Source organism: Aulonocara sp. 'chitande type north' Nkhata Bay, linkage group LG23 (assembly GCF_057382095.1).
Source record: "Aulonocara sp. 'chitande type north' Nkhata Bay isolate Kocher_YH1m ecotype deep benthic linkage group LG23, A_spYH_male_GT1.1, whole genome shotgun sequence".
Classification (NCBI taxonomy): domain Eukaryota; kingdom Metazoa; phylum Chordata; class Actinopteri; order Cichliformes; family Cichlidae; genus Aulonocara; species Aulonocara sp. 'chitande type north' Nkhata Bay.
The window spans coordinates 14,844,530-14,861,398 of NC_141365.1; the positions used below are offsets into that span (position 1 = coordinate 14,844,530).

At 41.7% G+C, this 16,869-nt stretch overlaps 1 protein-coding gene and 1 long non-coding RNA gene across 5 annotated transcripts in view; one reads left to right on the forward strand and one right to left on the reverse strand.

The window, feature by feature from the left end:
• The window catches only part of LOC147301423 (uncharacterized), a 74,185-nt gene that overhangs the window by 25,035 nt on the left and 32,281 nt on the right, over positions 1–16,869 (forward strand). The gene's annotated exons all lie outside the window — the stretch shown is intronic.
• The window catches only part of lpp (LIM domain containing preferred translocation partner in lipoma), a 189,849-nt gene that overhangs the window by 18,708 nt on the left and 154,272 nt on the right, over positions 1–16,869 (reverse strand). For all 3 annotated transcript variants that reach the window (XM_086283730.1, XM_086283728.1, XM_086283729.1), the window contains exon 9: positions 11,367–11,536. In XM_086283730.1, coding sequence (XP_086139856.1) covers positions 11,367–11,536 — 170 coding nt within the window. The remainder of the gene's footprint in view (positions 1–11,366; positions 11,537–16,869) is intronic.

Sequence of the window (16,869 nt, forward strand, 5' to 3'; positions counted from 1 at the left end):
TGGCTTTACTTGTTCACACAGATTTCTTATTTTAGCTGCGTGATAACATCAAGCTACAGCCAACATGAAGGGACAGGGTCGACCACTCAGCTCATGCCTCGCTCAGGCCTTTCTTCAAAGAATAAAAGGTGGCAGTGGGGGCCCTCTCTCCGGCTCAGGCAAAGTGGCCGGCCTGCCCGTCTGCCTCTCCGCCTTAAATTCAGCTCCGCAGCAGAATGCGACCCCTCTGGACTTTGGGCAATGTCTCCTGCTCTGGTTACAGAGAGAAACTGACAAAGACCCCGGCAGTAGTTCTCTCATAGCATGAGTTAGAGTGACATTGTGGTGGGTCAGCACTGGGTCACGGATATTTTTCTCTCCTGCTTGCCTCTTGGGGGTGGGGGGGGGGGGGTGGGAGCAGAGCATGGTGGGGGTGCTTGGACGAAAAGCACGAGGAAGGTTTAGTGGGTGCCGATACATGGATTTGCTCTCTTGTCTAAACAGTGCATTCTAATAACAACGCGTGCGCTTTTCATTTTCCTGCTTGTAATGGATAGAACGGCTGCATTTCCTGTAGTGCGGGTCAGTAATAAGAAATAATGACCTGCTTGAATTTAGCTGGCTCACACCCACTGTACGGCACAATTACACACACGCGCATAATTGTCTTGGCAAGTCTGGAGACGCACCAAGATGTGAAATCCTATTCATGCAAGTGCTATCTAATTGGCTCGCTCCTTTGAGGAATTAGACCGAGTTAATCACGTCTGAATATACAGAACTCAATTAGAACTCTGCAAGCTAATGCAGACAGCCATGAATATTTGATGACAAAGTCAGCAGAAAGCCTCCGTGTGTTCGCCAGCTTCACATGAAAAGTCGAAGCAGGGTGGGAGCACACCTGCCGACCTCTCCTGCGGTGAGCTTCAGCGCGCCACAACGGCGCGCAGCGACGAGGGGCCCTGAACTCACCACGATGGCTGAAAGCCTCTGGATCTGACTACCTGGATATCCATCACGGAGAAGTGACAGGTGTGTGGGTGGTGTGCGGGTGGTGTGCAGTCATTTCTAATTAGAGCCATATTACTGTCACGGAGGCTCTGCTGCAAACTCCTGTGTTGTTCTGTTTATATCACATATGAGAGGAGAGATGATCTTCTGTGATTGGATGTATTGTTTTCCTACATCGCCTTTCTCAATGACAGCAGCAGCCTTAGGGGACTTCATGGGGATATCCCTTTGTTAGCTGGGAGAGTCTGCTATGATGTGCTGTAGAGGACATCCAGAAGCCCCAATACAGCTGGCAACGTGCCTGTCGCCTCTGGGTTCTCCGACATCCTCAGCAACTTCCCTCCACTGCCTGGATTGTTTGATTATAGCGTGCGTATTCGAGCTCGTTCTTCTTCTGAAAAATTCAGCAGATTTTTTTGTCGCCACGAGTTCATCTCTAGTCCCGCCACACTCACAGTCTGTTTATTAGCACCTGCTATTCACAATTATAAATCATTCCTGGGTGATTCCATGAGAAGAAAAGAAAGAAAAGAAAAATCAGCGAGTTCTGCCCACCGGACAACCTCAGAATCAGCTGATGTTCTTTGTTGCTATAATTATAGAATATTTAATGAAATCACACAAAGTCTTGTTCCTGCTTTCGGTCAATATTTTTTTTCCAGCATCTCTGATCTCTCTTAACTTTATAATAAAATTATCTTCATTTAAGCTCTGTTAAGAAATGCACAGAAACAGGAACCCGGGATGTTTGACCAGTTTTCTGATAATTTACTGGAGGAAACTTTCAAGGCTCGTATCAGGATGTGGGATAGATGGCTGTTGAAAACAAGTGATAGCACACGAATGGTCCCCTTTATACCTTTGATACCAGGATCATCTTCTAGCTGTGATTCCTTCTCCGGCCTTGCACTAAAGCAGACTGTCAGTCGCTGATTTTTGCCCCTCTTGTTTCCCACAATCGAATATAATTTTTCAAAATTAAATATTCATTGAATGTGCAATATTAATTGCACACTACTGGTGCTGAAAAATACCACATTGCCTGCTTAACATGATGGGACTAAAGACAAAACTCCACCTTCACAATGAATCAGCAAACCAAGTTTTCTTCCAAGTGCATATTTAAAAATTAAACAGACATAAAAAAAAAAAAAAAAGAAGCAGTCCATCAGTTAAACTTTTATAAAGGCAGCATGAATGACGGCGACCAGTACGGGTGACATCACTACTTTCCAAGACAGACAAACAGCCGCCGAGGGTAAAAGCTCATCAGTCAATCACGAACGTTTCCTGGTGACTGGCAGGTCAGGGGCGCCGTGTGAAGTTCTTCCTTTACAATGGCAGAATGGAAAATCTTTCACAGTGTGTAGCCAAAGAGACCAAAGCCCATTCATTTTAAATAACGGAGCCATAGTACAACACCAGATAATGAGCATAATTACATTCAAGCAAGTTGGCGTCCGTGACCTTGATGGTCTCTGAATTTCTGTCAAAAGCGGAAGAAATAGATTAAGGTTTTTATGTAGGCAAATCCCTATCTCTTTATTACTGCTCTTTCAATACGAAGCTCTGCTCCTGATGTGACCTTGTGGTACTTGCATCAGTCTTATTACAGCACACTTAAACCGGCTGCTCTTTGGATGATCTACATTCGCTGGGAGTGGCAGTATGAACAGGAATGTGGGGCTGCGATTCTGCCTCGAACAGGAACCTGTCTGCAACACTCTTCCATTCACTGGCGTCATTTAAGCAGATTGAATGGCTCTGTTTACCGTCAGAGAGACTGAAGTGAAGGGCAGCTAAAAAGCCTTTTTAAAGTAAATTAACTGGCCCAAAACTTGGCTGTGGTAATGCTGCAGCAAAGTAAGCGAGCGCTGTAGCAACACGGCGGATATGAGCACACTTAAGAACAGTAGGCATGGTAACCTGTGTAAGCAATTAACCTTGGTGACACTGAATCCCACTGCTGAACTTCTTCAAACACCAGCTGAGCTATCAGACATGTCAAGAGTCCCTGTTGCTCTCAGCTCCGTTATCTAATATGCTCTCATGGTTACAGTCAGACTTCCTAAAGTGAAAGGAGAAAGAAAATTGCTGTTCATTTCTAAGATTACACCAGGCCTCACTGCTATAATCCCACTGATTGAGAACAGTTTGGGGTTTAACCACCTAGAAGATATAATGAATCTACTTTCTTTATGCGAGGCTGTGAAAATGCCAACCCTTATTTTCTGTCCTATACAATATGGATACGCTGTTGCACATTAAACATGGTTAACGTTGCAAATACTGCAGATACATACAGCCTAAAGGTTCAGGCTTCAGACTACTCTAAGTACTCCATTTGAGAGTATTTCCTCTACTCTTGACTCTAATTGATATCAGTGAGAGGAGCTATTGCTAATATGATCATCTCAAGTACCCACCTGCTGTTCAAACCTTCAATTTACAAGTGGCAGCCAAGCGCAAGAAAACAGAGCTAAAGGAAGGCGTAATGGAGCTGAAACTGCCTGTAGGAGACAGATGAACTGAGGCGTTGTGTCAAGGCCCACAGTCAGGGAAATAAAGATTATTTTGATCCGTAAATGACAGAAAGTTATTCAGTAAAGTCCGAGAATAAAAAGATGGAAATGAGCAAAATGCACTGACTCTTTATAATTCTGTAAGTCTTTAAAGATGGTTGGTTTGATGAGCTCTGCAGTTAACTGCTGTTTAACAATTTATTAGCAGATCATTTACCAGATTGATTCCATAGAGCAGCGGGTGTGTCTGCTTACAGTCAGCCTAACAAACCAATTGTTTTATTCCTGATGGTGAAATTTGCTTGTGTCTCATTTTAAAGGCGCTCCCCTCTCCGTTCCAAAGACTCACTCGTATGTACACGTTTGAAGACTGGCATTACAGTATACTCACTTGCGGATGTGCAGGTGGACAGTTAAAGGCAGTCTCCTCCTGTCAACTCCTAATTTGGCCAGAAAGACCTGTGACTTTATAAAGCATGAAACTCGAGCCTAGTTCTCTCTCAGACCACAAGACGTCAAAAGGTTATCAAGAATTTTTTGTCCAATCATCCCAAAACCATGGTGCCTGCTGCAGCTTACATTAGCAGGCATTAGCAGCAATTTAATGAGAGAAGAGAACATAATAATGCTTATGAATATTCTTGACTATTGGACGCAGGGTTTTATTTGTTCAAATCCAGCACTGGAATGGCAGACACAGCAACCAACAATTAAAAACAAAAAAAACAAAACATGCCCCAAGGACAGCAGTCCCTGAGAGAATGCAGCAAACAGAAACAAAGGAGCACTGCACTCTCTACATACACTGGTGTAATTAGAATAACGCGTGAGCCGTAGCTGGTGTTTCCACAAAAGAGTTGACACCTTGAATAAACTCTCGGCCTCTTAAATGCCTGCACTTCTCATCTACAGCGAAGCTCTCTTCCTAAACGTATTACATGTTATTGCTCTGCAGCACCTGAGACTGCATCCTTCAGAACAAGCCTCAGAGCTTGTTCACTTTAATGTGCATTTAACTGCATCGATTAACGAGATTAAGATTTATCTGGAAATTTGTGCTTGAGATCACAAAGCAGGTCTTCTGGTTTTGGGGTCACTGTATAAACTTAGTGTGAATGGCGTCAGAAATGCAGGGTTATATAATAAGGAAATACATATTTTGCTGTTTTTGGCAGGTCAAGATTGCATTTTTGTCCAGATGAATAGCCATAGCTATATCGGATTAGCTTACCATAGACACATACGGACAAAGGGACACAGGAAGCCTGACTGGTCAGAGAGTAGAATCAATCCACCAGCCTTGATTTAATAAAGTCAACTAATAATGAGCAATTGGAGTAAATATATAATGCTGTTAATCATTTTTACTTTAAAAGCATGAAATCAGACTTCACGTGGCAATGCAACTAAATTTATTCAGTTTTATCTGGATAGCAATAACACCTAAAACCAGATGAACAAGTACCTGGCAACAGTGGGACAAAAAACCTCAGTTTTCACTGGAAGAAACATGAAGGATGAGCGGAGCAAGACAGGACAGAAGACATGCAAGAAAGGGAATTATCTAATAATAAGAACAAATGCCACATACTAGCGTCAAGCTACAAAAAACTGCAGTTCCTTCAATGTCCACTCGAGGCTCCAGCAATGAGTTATTCCCCACAGACTCCCAATCTTAATATGTCCAACTTTACAACAGAAATAAACAGATTTACAGTCTGCTTTATATAAAAAGCCCTGTTTTGGTTTCTCTTTCATAAAATCTGTATGGGTGGTGAATCTTTTTTATAAACGTGCATTTGACAGGGACCCACACAGATGGCTGTAGCTGCTAGCGTTCTATTATGCTTCACCTCCTTTTGTGCACCTTTTAAATAATATATATTGCATATCAATCGGCGGTCTGATTAATTCTGCTCACAGTCTGTCTACAAAGCTTTGGTGAATAAAATTCTGGTATTTTATTCTAATGGTAATCCTCATGTCTGTGACGTGCACCTGTTGGCTGATAGCTTAGCACTCCACCCTTGCATCCTATAATGCTCTTACAACCAAAACAGAACAATAAAGCTACGTTTGAGGCTTTGATGGCATGGTGGCCATCTTTAACAATCAGCGAGACAGACAGACCGCAGTAAACATTACTCACAAACATCACCACAACATTTATTTGGAATCACTCAGAAATATTGCAGAAACACTGTTAGCCGGCATTGTTGGTTTCTAGTGATTAATTAGTTCCAGTTTTGCAGAAAACAAAGTCAGCAACAGTTTGAATCATCTGGAAAAAATTTCACAAGATAGCTTTCTTGGAAAACGGCACTAAAGTTCAAAACTTCTGCATCTCTCAGTAACAATGACGGACGTCTTGCCAAGTCGTGTGTGCACACATCCTTACTTTCCTCCTGTTATGCGTGTGTGCAAATACTGAATGGGGTGATCGGGAGGACACCTCAAGCTGAGACACGTCAGACAAGGGGAAAAAAATCCCAAAACAATGGCAATGCCAGTGTTTTCACAGTGACACGATTACAGATCACTCCATGCAAAATGACACATTAATTGTGCGGCTGCAGAGTTTATCAGCATCACCGTGCATTCAAATAGGCGATGATAAGACCTCTGTGGAGGCAAGCCAAGGGAAGTGCCATGGACAAAGGCTGATTTCTGCCCTCCAGTTTACGGGCCGGTGGTGTGACTGAGGTTGGCTCGAGAAAAAGATAGCAGGTTGTAAAATCAGGAAGTAGACAGGAGCTGATAACACATCTGTGTGAGTTCCTGTACATTACTAAAAGGAATGACTAATAACTAGGCAAACAGTTTGAACGAGGCAAATCACCCTGCGGAAGAGATGGATCTCAGCCGTTCAAATGCCAGTATTGTTACACAGAATATGTAAAGTCCCAGCTCAGATAAGAGCGCTGCTGATCGCCTGCTCTGATACATGGCAGAAAACTTTGTTGGATGGCAATCAGCGTGCGAAATGTATTCCTCCAATTCCTGGCAAAGGGATTAATAGAGTTTTGCATATTATTATACAGATTCTACACACAGCAAGTTTCCTCAGGCACCTTTTATACCTGTAAGATATTCTACATCAAATATAATACACTGCCACGGGCTGATGGAAAAACCTATTTCGCACAAAGAGCACACAGCATATGGAAATAATTCAAGAAATAACAATAAATTGTTTTCAGTTTTTAAATGACTTACAGTGTTTTTATTATCATGCATTGACTGTATAGTCAAAAAGTGAAACAGTTAAAGGGAACTCGGGGAAGAATGCACATTTTAAGCAACTGTAAGTGTCGTTTTTTTAATTACCTTTGGTGCTTCTGGTGCTGGACTACTTGCACTTCCAAGACAGAAAAGAAATCTCTAGGTCTGCTGTTTTTATTTTGATCATGTATTTATGTATTTTAAGTGAGGGTGTGGGGTATAGAGACAGATCACTGTTAAGTTTTGGGTTTAAAAAAATATTTTAAAGGCTAATCCTAAGCTTCTGAAAAAGCGCTTCCAAAACCCCCCCCAACCTCAAGCCTGTTGAAAATGTGTAAACTATGCTTTAAAACAGAGTCTGTGCCAGGAAACCAAGAAGAGCAACCAAATATTCACACAGAGTTATATTTGCTGATGGCTACCAAAAGCATCTGGTTGAGGTGCAGTTTGCCAAGAGACATTTTAACAAATATCAGTGGAGGTGCAGTTATACATTTTAACCTATATCTACATTATTTTTGAATGGGAACAAAAATAGAAAAGTCTTGAGCACCTGATCCTTGTTTTAAAGGCTTTAAAGGTGTATGCTCTGCAATTATTTCACCCTGTCAAAACAAAACAACAAAGAAATCAAAAGTCAAAAATGACCATGATGCCAGCAGGGTGCACCTTAACCTTTAGAGAAGAAACACGAGAGTAGTTTCAGTCCTCCCATCTGACTGTTGGCGAGTAGGTAAGTCAGTAGACTTCCTAAAAGGTAACTTCTTAGGAGAATCAGGCATTTAGGCCATTACAACAATCCACTAAATGAAACCATACTCTGCTTACGTGCTCCTTCAGCATAGAGAAGAACTGCTGCTAATATCATGTGACAGGTGAAAGTGTGAAGAAAAAATAAATTCAGTGTGTCATTAATGTTGGGTTGCTCTTAAGACATTCCTAGACTGACTGACTTGGAGGCTAACTTGAAGTTTTCCTCTTTCCTCTCTGGGATTTTGCATTTCTCTTCAGAGACTCAACTCTCACGTTCATTCTCTAATCGCACAGAGGCGTATGACCCTGAGGATGGGAATAAAAGAAGAAGAAATTACTTTCATTAAGAAATTCAGATTTCCCCCATCCTTTTGATCTTGTGCCAGAAGAACATTTATGCTGATGAAATGCATAAATAAAGTTCTTAAATTATCTCATTCCTCTTTAGCGTATGTATCAGAGTTGGAGAACTTCCAGACAAGACAACTACAATCACACTGAGTGCCTCTGAAAAGAGATGATTTAAGAGATGGCCTGCCACTGGTTTAAACATCATGTAGCTCGGCTTCAAGACTTTACTGGTAAAATGCACATCGAGCCATTTCCTGCAAGTGAATGAAAAGAAAACTGAATAAATGTGGCACTATGTGCTGTCAGGAGAATCAGCATTACCTAATTAATATCCCTAACAAACAATAATCACCATTCCCAGACTTTGTTTAGACCTCTTCTGTCCTCAATGTCCCTTAAAGCGCCTCTAACCCACCTTAACAAAAAATATCCTTATCATGAAGTAACTAAATCTTAATCATCTTTAATGCATGTCTTACAGTTTGGACACTGGGCTATTTTTTCCAAGAAGAAAAGGGACTGCCTGAACGCATTTGAATCAGGAGCTCTATGAACAACGACATATATGTGCAAACACATCTGTACAACTGGATGGGTGTCACTCACTCTTCGCCGGATTCATTTCTTTCTTCGGCCTGTGTAAAAGCACCTGTAGTCAAAGCACAGGGCACAGTTGTCCAGTTTAAAAGGGGAAACAGCGGGAGCTCAAAGACCAGGAAGAAACGGAGAAGCCGGTGCAAGAGTAGACAAAACAATCTGTTATTAAATGAAGATTGGGACCACGACCAGTCTGCCCGTGTCTAGTGCTTCACTTAACAACAGGGCGAGAGGTGACTCAGCCTGAAGCAGTCGCTGAAGCCAAAGAACAATCTCAGCTGTAGTCACCATATTTCAGCCAGCTTTTAATTATGCAGACAAGCTCAGGCTGCAGCGACCGAAAGAGACGAGAGACTGTAAATATAAATGTACTACTGCTGGAATATTTACTGTGTTATCATATGTGTATTAATAACATCGTATTCAATTTTCATTTTGAAATATAACAGTAACTGTACTCCTCATATGACTCACTTATTTTTAAAAGAAAGCAAAAGAAAGTTCAAAGTATTACAGTTAAATTTAGTTTGTATTTCCTCGCTGCAGCGCAGTTATTTCCCATCTCAGCTTCCAGGAATGACCCGCCGACTGACACCTAATATCGCTGACAGTAAGAAACATGTCCCTTCCCGCTGTGGGACCGATGACCATTTTCTACTGAAACTGAATGAGGGAAACACTTCTGCTTAATAAATTCCTCATGGTTTTGCCAGATGACACGTCTTTCCTGATAATATTGTGCAAGGAAACACTTTCATGCGTGTTGTGCAACATACTGACAAGAAAACCAGTCACAGTTTTATAAAATGGAATAAAAACATTCCAAATTAAGAATAACTCACACAAATTTCTGGCTCATTTATCCCCAATCATTTCTTCCTTTGATAAGAAAAGTGATTACTAATCGTTTAGCAGAAGTCTTATCTCATCCACAAAGAGAATTAACGCCATGTTTCTTGACTTAACCATATCTGGCTGTTCATCAGCCGTCACTGTAGACAGTTATGCATCATTTAAGAGTGATGTGTGAAGGCAAACATCATTCTTCAAACTATTAAAAATTAGATAGATTAAAAAAGGCCATGAATGCATATCTGACCTGATTATTTCAGGAGAAAAAAATGGCAGGTGGCTCTATCAGGCAGTGTTGGGTGAAGATCAGCTAGAGATGAGAAGCCACAACAAGTTTTGCACCACCTGCTCATGTCTATTACAAAGGATCAAGCTGTGCCATATTCACACCAATCAGCCACAGCATTAAAACCACCGAGAGTTAAAAGTGAAACCTGGGTCTTCTTGTTACAATACAATGCTCTGCTGGGAAACTTTGTGTCCTGGAATTCACATGCATGTCACTTTGACATGTAGCACCTGACTAAACAATGCAGACCAAGCACGCTCCCCTATAGTAATAGCAGAACAAGACAATGGAATTTTTAGGAGGCTCCTGAACAGATGTGATCCACTGAGACCCCCCTGTGCAAGCCTCTGTGCCCAAACCTAGACGACAACAACAACAGGAGAGTTTTGCTGTACTTTATCGTCACTGCTATCATGTGCAATACGTATGATTTAAAACCTATATTTCAAATGTCCTGAAATTGTTTACTTGGCCACCTGGGGACAGTAGAACAAGCTTTAAAAACCATACTGAACTTGTGCGATAATCTAGCTAAGGTAGGGATTATAATCCAATAAACACATACAGGCAAGAACTCCTGCTGCATTATATTGTAGCGCCTCTGTGGGCGTCCACACAGGCCCTCGCACGCATTATCCGATAAGGAAATGTATGTCATTTGGACCCGAGTGGACTCTTGCATATTTGAGGACGGGAAAACTTTTATTCCCGTATCATATGTTCACCAAGTTGTTCTCCCTGTCTTATGATGCAGGGCTGAAACTATAGTGTAGCATTTTAAAGCTTTACGCCAGGGGTCCCCAATCCCAGTCCGCGAGGGCCGGTGTCCCTGCAGGTTTTAGATCTCACCCTGGGTCAACACACCTGAATCACATGATTAGTTCATTACCAGGCCTCTGGAGAACTTCAAGACATGTTGAGAAGGTAATTTATCCATTTAAATCAGCTGTGATGGATCAAGGACACATCTAAAACCTGCTGGGACACCGGCCCTCGTGGACTGGGATTGAGGACCCCTGTTTTACGCTAAACAGCTGCCAGAGGAAAGTCGACAGGAGCGAGAGAAAAAACAAAACAAAAAAACCCTCCGTGTTCACAAATCTGCGTCCATTCTGCTCGTTTCCTGCTCCTTATTTTCACTCTCGGACTCTATTAGAGCTCTGCATGATTCACAAATCAAAGCTACCTTATGCTGGGCCTCCAAAGTGCACACCTCCCATTTCCTACTATGTTTAAGCAAGCTTTCTTCTGATTGGCTGCCACTTATTAAAAGCAGGTGGGTGGTGCTTCTTTGATTGCATATTCCTATACTGACACGATACAGAGACAACAATAGTAAGAAAAAAACAGTCTTAAAGCTGGAGGGCAAGTAGGTCAGCAGTTACACGCAGCTGCAGGCCAGCTGCCTACTAATAAAATGTATTAGTCAAAGATGTTTGAGAATGTCAAAACAAGCTCAAAGAACAAACTTGTTTGCTAACCAGCTGACATTAGTTGTGTAACAGGACGAAAGTTCATTCAGGAAAAGAGACACAAGAGAGTTTCACTGAATGACCAAAAACAAAACGAAGCCAATAAAGAAGAGGAAATGAAAATGTGTGTGTGGTGAGAGGTGGCAGCCCTCTGGGCTTTGATGAAATGAAATGTGGTTGCCTGAAGTGAAACCTATGAAACATTCCAGGCACAGCGATACCCGATGATATAATGTGCACTTTTAAAACGCGGACGCATGTAGTGAGGCTAAGTGAAGTGTTGAGGCAGGTGGATTTAAAAGAAAGGAAGCTGCTTACAATATAGCAAGGCTCACAGTACGCCTTCTTCTCCACAGCATAGAAGGGCTTTCCACGCAGCTTGGTGCTGCAAGTCATGCAGACGAAGCAGTCGACATGGAAGACCTGGTCCATGGCAGTGCAGCCGGTGCCTTCACCCACTACGTTCTCTCCACAGCTGGCGCAGCGCCCTGGGGAGAGGAAGAGGAGGAGAAGCTGAGAAAAGATTCCCTCTAAAACCACAGATTTTTCACTTCTTAAAGTAAATAACATCAGTGATCAGTAAGGCTAAGAATAACGCGCAAACAACATAAATGTGGTTGTAATGGAGAGCTGAAACCTGTGACTGCTTCCATTCACTGCAATTGGTGCTTGACCTTGTGAGCGGCATCCTACAGTGCAGCAAATCTCTTACTTTCAGCCTAAAATGCAGCCACGCCGAAAGCAACACTCTTAACAGGTTTCTTAGAAAGATGTGAAAATAAGGATCATGTATATATAAGGTAACAGATACAAAGAGAGGACAATGTAGAGCTGCAGAGAAGCATCACGATGCCAGCAGTACAAACAATGGCTCTTGTTCTTTGAGTGGGAATCTGTGCATGAAAATAATTAAAGAAAGAACACAGCTAAAACTCTCGGTGTGCACTTTGATGAGAAACATGGGACAGCGCTTTAAACTCTGACATCCATTCATCCATTTTTCTTTTCCAATTAATTCTGCAACTGCAATTCAAGAACCAATAAAAGTTTAACCTTAACTATTCCCCATGTGTAGAGAAACCTTGGCAGATTTGATTTCAGGTATCACACGACATTCAGACGGAATGAACTCTAAACAGCCATGAAGCCTTCACTCCCTTTAGAAATCCTAGAGGTTGTTAAACCAGTGTCTTTTATGATTCTTTGATTAGCCCAGCCACGAAGGGGTGGGTGAGCGGTTGGGTTCACAAGCCAATCCCAGTGCCGGACCTAAGCCCGGATAAATGGTTATGGTTCTGATCAGGACGGGGATTTGGTGTAAAATCAGACATACAGAAAAGAAACTGTGATGATTGGCTGCAGTGACCCCTGAAGCCAGCTGAAAGAAAGGCGACTAAAGCCTCTGCTGAAGGCTCTGCTTAGATCTCTCTTGTAAAAGAGATTTTAATCTGAATGAGGCTCCCTGCTTAAATAAAGATTTGTATATACCCACCTCACATCGCGGGGGAGCTGGATCCCATCCCAGGTGACACTGAGCATGAATAAGAGAACATCCCAGGACTAACACTGAGACACAAACAATCATTCTCAGTTGCATCAACACCTACAGACATTTTAGAATCACAGTTGGCTCAACGTGCATGCCTTTGGAAAGCTGAGAAAACCCAGAACCTTGCTGCTGTAAGGCGACAATGCTAACCAGTGTGAAAGCATGCCACCCAAGGCATTTTTTTCTGCCGCACCTCATTCCCACCTTATGGTTAGTTTTGAGGACTCTGGCAATGGGAGTCTCAACATAAGTCTAAGGATCCATGAAGAATTAAGAAAACGAATTGGTCAGTGAACCAAAAGGTGACAACGTTTACCTGCTTTCCAACATTTATCAGCAACACTGTGCAGTAAACAAAGAGGAAAGTTGAGCCACTGAATTTATAGTAATTTGATATGAGCGTTAAGTAAATTCTACTAACGAGAGCAGCCGGCAAAGAGCCAAAAAAGGAAAACAAGAACTTGAGAAACTACAACTGAGCGTTGAACTTAAAAGTGTTTTGACATCTAAATCGAGGATCCGTAGACCGAGCTTTTGTCCACGCGTCACCTCGCGCTCCCTCGTGCCACGAAGCTGGAAGCTGTCCCTTTAAAGGCTTCATTTCCTGACATCAGGGGCGTCTAATCTTCATTTCTATTTCAAACACTGGATAAGGAAGGATTAAATAATATAATTATGCCACATTAAAGAAAGCATACACATCACCAAAGAGTGACATCTGTTTAAAAAGTTGAGCATTAAATGATAAAAGAAAACTTTAGAAGTACAACGAAGTCTTTGTAAAAGGGGCACAAGTGAACTGATATTATTGCTCCAGAAAGAGGCTGATTGCATATTGCGGGACATGGCATTTGGATATCTTTAATTGAGTTGGAGATATCTTTAATTGAGTTTAAGATGTCCTCGACTCAATGCAAGTTATCTTCAACCCAATTAATAACACTGTCAATTTAATTACTGGTATCTTACAATAATAGGGTTTAAAAAAAGATATCTGAGAATGTTTTATTTTTTACACATCTGAGGACAGATGCAATCTCACAGAGCAAGCTTGATACAGTATATTTAATTAATTCAAGTTCAGTTCTGTGGATCATTTTCCTTCCCTTTTCATTTTTTGCTTCATCTAAAGGCTGATTTGGGCGATGATTGACACTCTGTATGTTCTGAACAGAGCGGTTCGAGCGTGTTACACACAGAGGCGAGACACTAACCGGGGGGAGATAGAGTATCTGATGCTCGCATTTTCACAGTTCCACTTGCTGTTTTCATATCAAAAATTCAAACGGAGTGTAAAGCGGATTCTGTCTCAGGTATCAGCACAACTTTTGGAAGTCATATGTTGCTGAGATCAAATATCTGCTTGACTGCGAGGCTTGCAAATGGTATTCTAATGTCACATAACTCATTATCTTATCACTGCAAATGGGGGAAAGTTGCTTAAAGAATGAGCGGATCCACAACTTTTTTTCCCCTTTTCCAGCAACATTTTGAAATCATTATTAGAACACTGAACATTAGATATTTTTGTTTCTTGTATTAGATGACTCAGGATTCATTGAATGAGGAAACTGACATTTCCCTTCTAAAAATTCTTGTCACAGCAGCATTTTGTACATTAATTTAGCGACTTCTGTCATCCAGGGCGACTTATAGCGCAGACAGGTTTTCATAAAGCCTGCCACCGGTTTCATCTGCTCCCACAGCTCTATCCACACCTCAATTATGGCTGTGTTACCTACTGTACAGGGAGGCAGATTAAACAAACTAGTGAAGGCACGTCTCGGGGGTTCATGTGGGTGTCAGTGGAATCACAAGCAGGGTAATCACTTCAGAGAGCCAGAGGGAAAGAGAAAGGGAGAGAGAGGGAGCGAGAGACAGAGACGGAGCACACCGAGCCTGTTAGTGGCTTCAGATCACAGGCCATCTTCAGTGAGTGGATGAGAATGCCAAACATGTCCCACAGGGCTCCCACTTTAAATAGCGAGAAGGAAACCTCTCGGAAATCCTTTTCCTTTTGGCAGTCTGTGATTGCGAAGGCCCTCAGGAGTGCAGCGTACACAGTTTCACACCAACACACACACACAGGAAGAAAAAAAACAAAACATCCCTCTGCGTCTGACATGCCACACGTGTAGACGAGTACATACAAACACAGACACATGTATCATATAGTGTACGCGTGCCCACAGACACGCCGTGCCACGCTGCGCGCAGCCCACACATGATTTCACATCAGCGTGGAACAAAGAGCAGCAGATCTGAGCCTCTTTCAAACTACTGTACGCCTTCTATTCCTTTTTTTTTTTTTTTTTTTTTTTTTTTTTTTTTTTCAATTCAATTCAATTTTATTTATATAGCGCCAAATCACAACATAAGTCGCCTCAAGGCGCTTCATAGATACAGAGAAAAACCCAACAATCATATGACCCCCTATGAGCAAGCACTTTGGCAACAGTGGGAAGAAAAAACTCCCTTTTAACAGGAAGAAACCTCCGGCAGAACCAGGCTCAGGGAGGGGCGGCCATCTGCTGCGACCGGTTGGGGTGAGAGAAAGTTGGATCTTTATGTCAGAAGTGCAGTGCAGCATATGGGTGTATATGTTTGTTAATGTTCAAGAGAATAGTTCACATTCACAGTGTATGTGTGGCTATTTACTATAACACAAAAACACCACAAAGACAGAGAAAACCTCTGTGTTATACACTGCAGTTTCACAAGTCAGATAGAGGAAATGGTGATAGTAATCTATACTTCCTGATATACTCCCTACGCCTTCTATTCCTATACATTTCACATTTTAATAACAAGCTAAAGGCAGCGTTTTAATGCAACTGTGTATACAACTGTTTATTATCACACATAATCAGCCGGCTCCCTTTTTTCTCTGTTAGACAAGGAAAGAAGCAGCAGTTCACACTAGAGCAGCTGAAACCAGAGATTTCTTGCTGGATTATTGACATGATTACTATAATAATGGTCGATCCATTCAACTGATTGACTGACTCATCTCCTAAGCTCTGATTTTAATTGTTAGGAAATAAGTGTTTTGGATTCCAGCTCCTCGTGTTCTCTCACGACGAAAATCGCAGATGGAAATGATGATCTAGTTTTTACCTTCTTCAAAGAGGTTATATGCTAAGGTTTTTTTGACCGTTTTGTTACTTAAAAAGCCGTGGACATATTTATAAAATTCTACCAATTTGAGCAAATTAGAAGTAATTCCATTCAGATCTGGATCCAGGAACTTTTTGAAGGGATTCTTCACCACTGAGAGACAGGCTACATCTTCACATACACATTTTAAACTGAAATAAGAGAAACTGACGGTCTATTTCAGATCCAGATATCTTTTCTACACCCTGAGAGTCAGAGCACGGTGCTGTAAAAATATAAAGCCTTTCAATGCATCTGTAACTGCTTTTATCAGCAGTCTTACTGTACGATAAAGGAGACGAGTGCTGTGTTTTACATCAATAATTTCACACGTGTGCAATGGAAATAAGCATTTTCAATTTTTAGACACTACTTCAATTGACTTCTTGAATAATACAGGACAGAAATTGAAGCAACATCGTATTTACCCCCGTGGAGATGATCCCAAATACTTTCGAACTATTTCAGCTGGGCATAAAGGAATCATGAAAGGCCTCACCGCTCCCCAGCGTCCCTTTGCGCGGGGAATGGAACCAGAGTCTTGATATCAAAACTTCAAATACTTCCTGTAGAACCAATGCAATGGTGACGGGGTGGGAGGGGGGAGTTCATTTACACTTTACTCACTTTCTTTCCTTTCATTCTTCAACCCTCAGAAGTGTCTCTTCTCTGTTACATCGAAAGTCAAAAGAAGGACTGAAGAGAAAAATCTTTTCTTCTTTTCTTTCTTTTTTTCTTAAAAAAAAAAAAAAACGAGGCACATTCCCTGTGAGCTATAGAGGCTTAGAATGGTTAGACAATTTAATTGGATAAAAGGAAAAGATTAAAGAGGCCCTGACTCTGTTCCATAAATAATTGATTTCTAATGTATTTGTAGTGGCAGTGAGACGCTGTTGTTTGGGATTGGGGAATGTTGAGTGGCAGAACGCTTCAGATTTCCCTCAGTCTTTGCCTTCTTTGTTTTTTCACGCCGTGATATTGAAGCGGCATGAAAGGCAGAGAGGGAGCACACTTGCAGCTCAATTTGATCTTACATCGTCAGAAATCAAAGATCGTGCATGTAAAGAAGGATCGCAAGGAACTTTTTTTTTTTTGGTGGGAGACCAAACTTTTCGC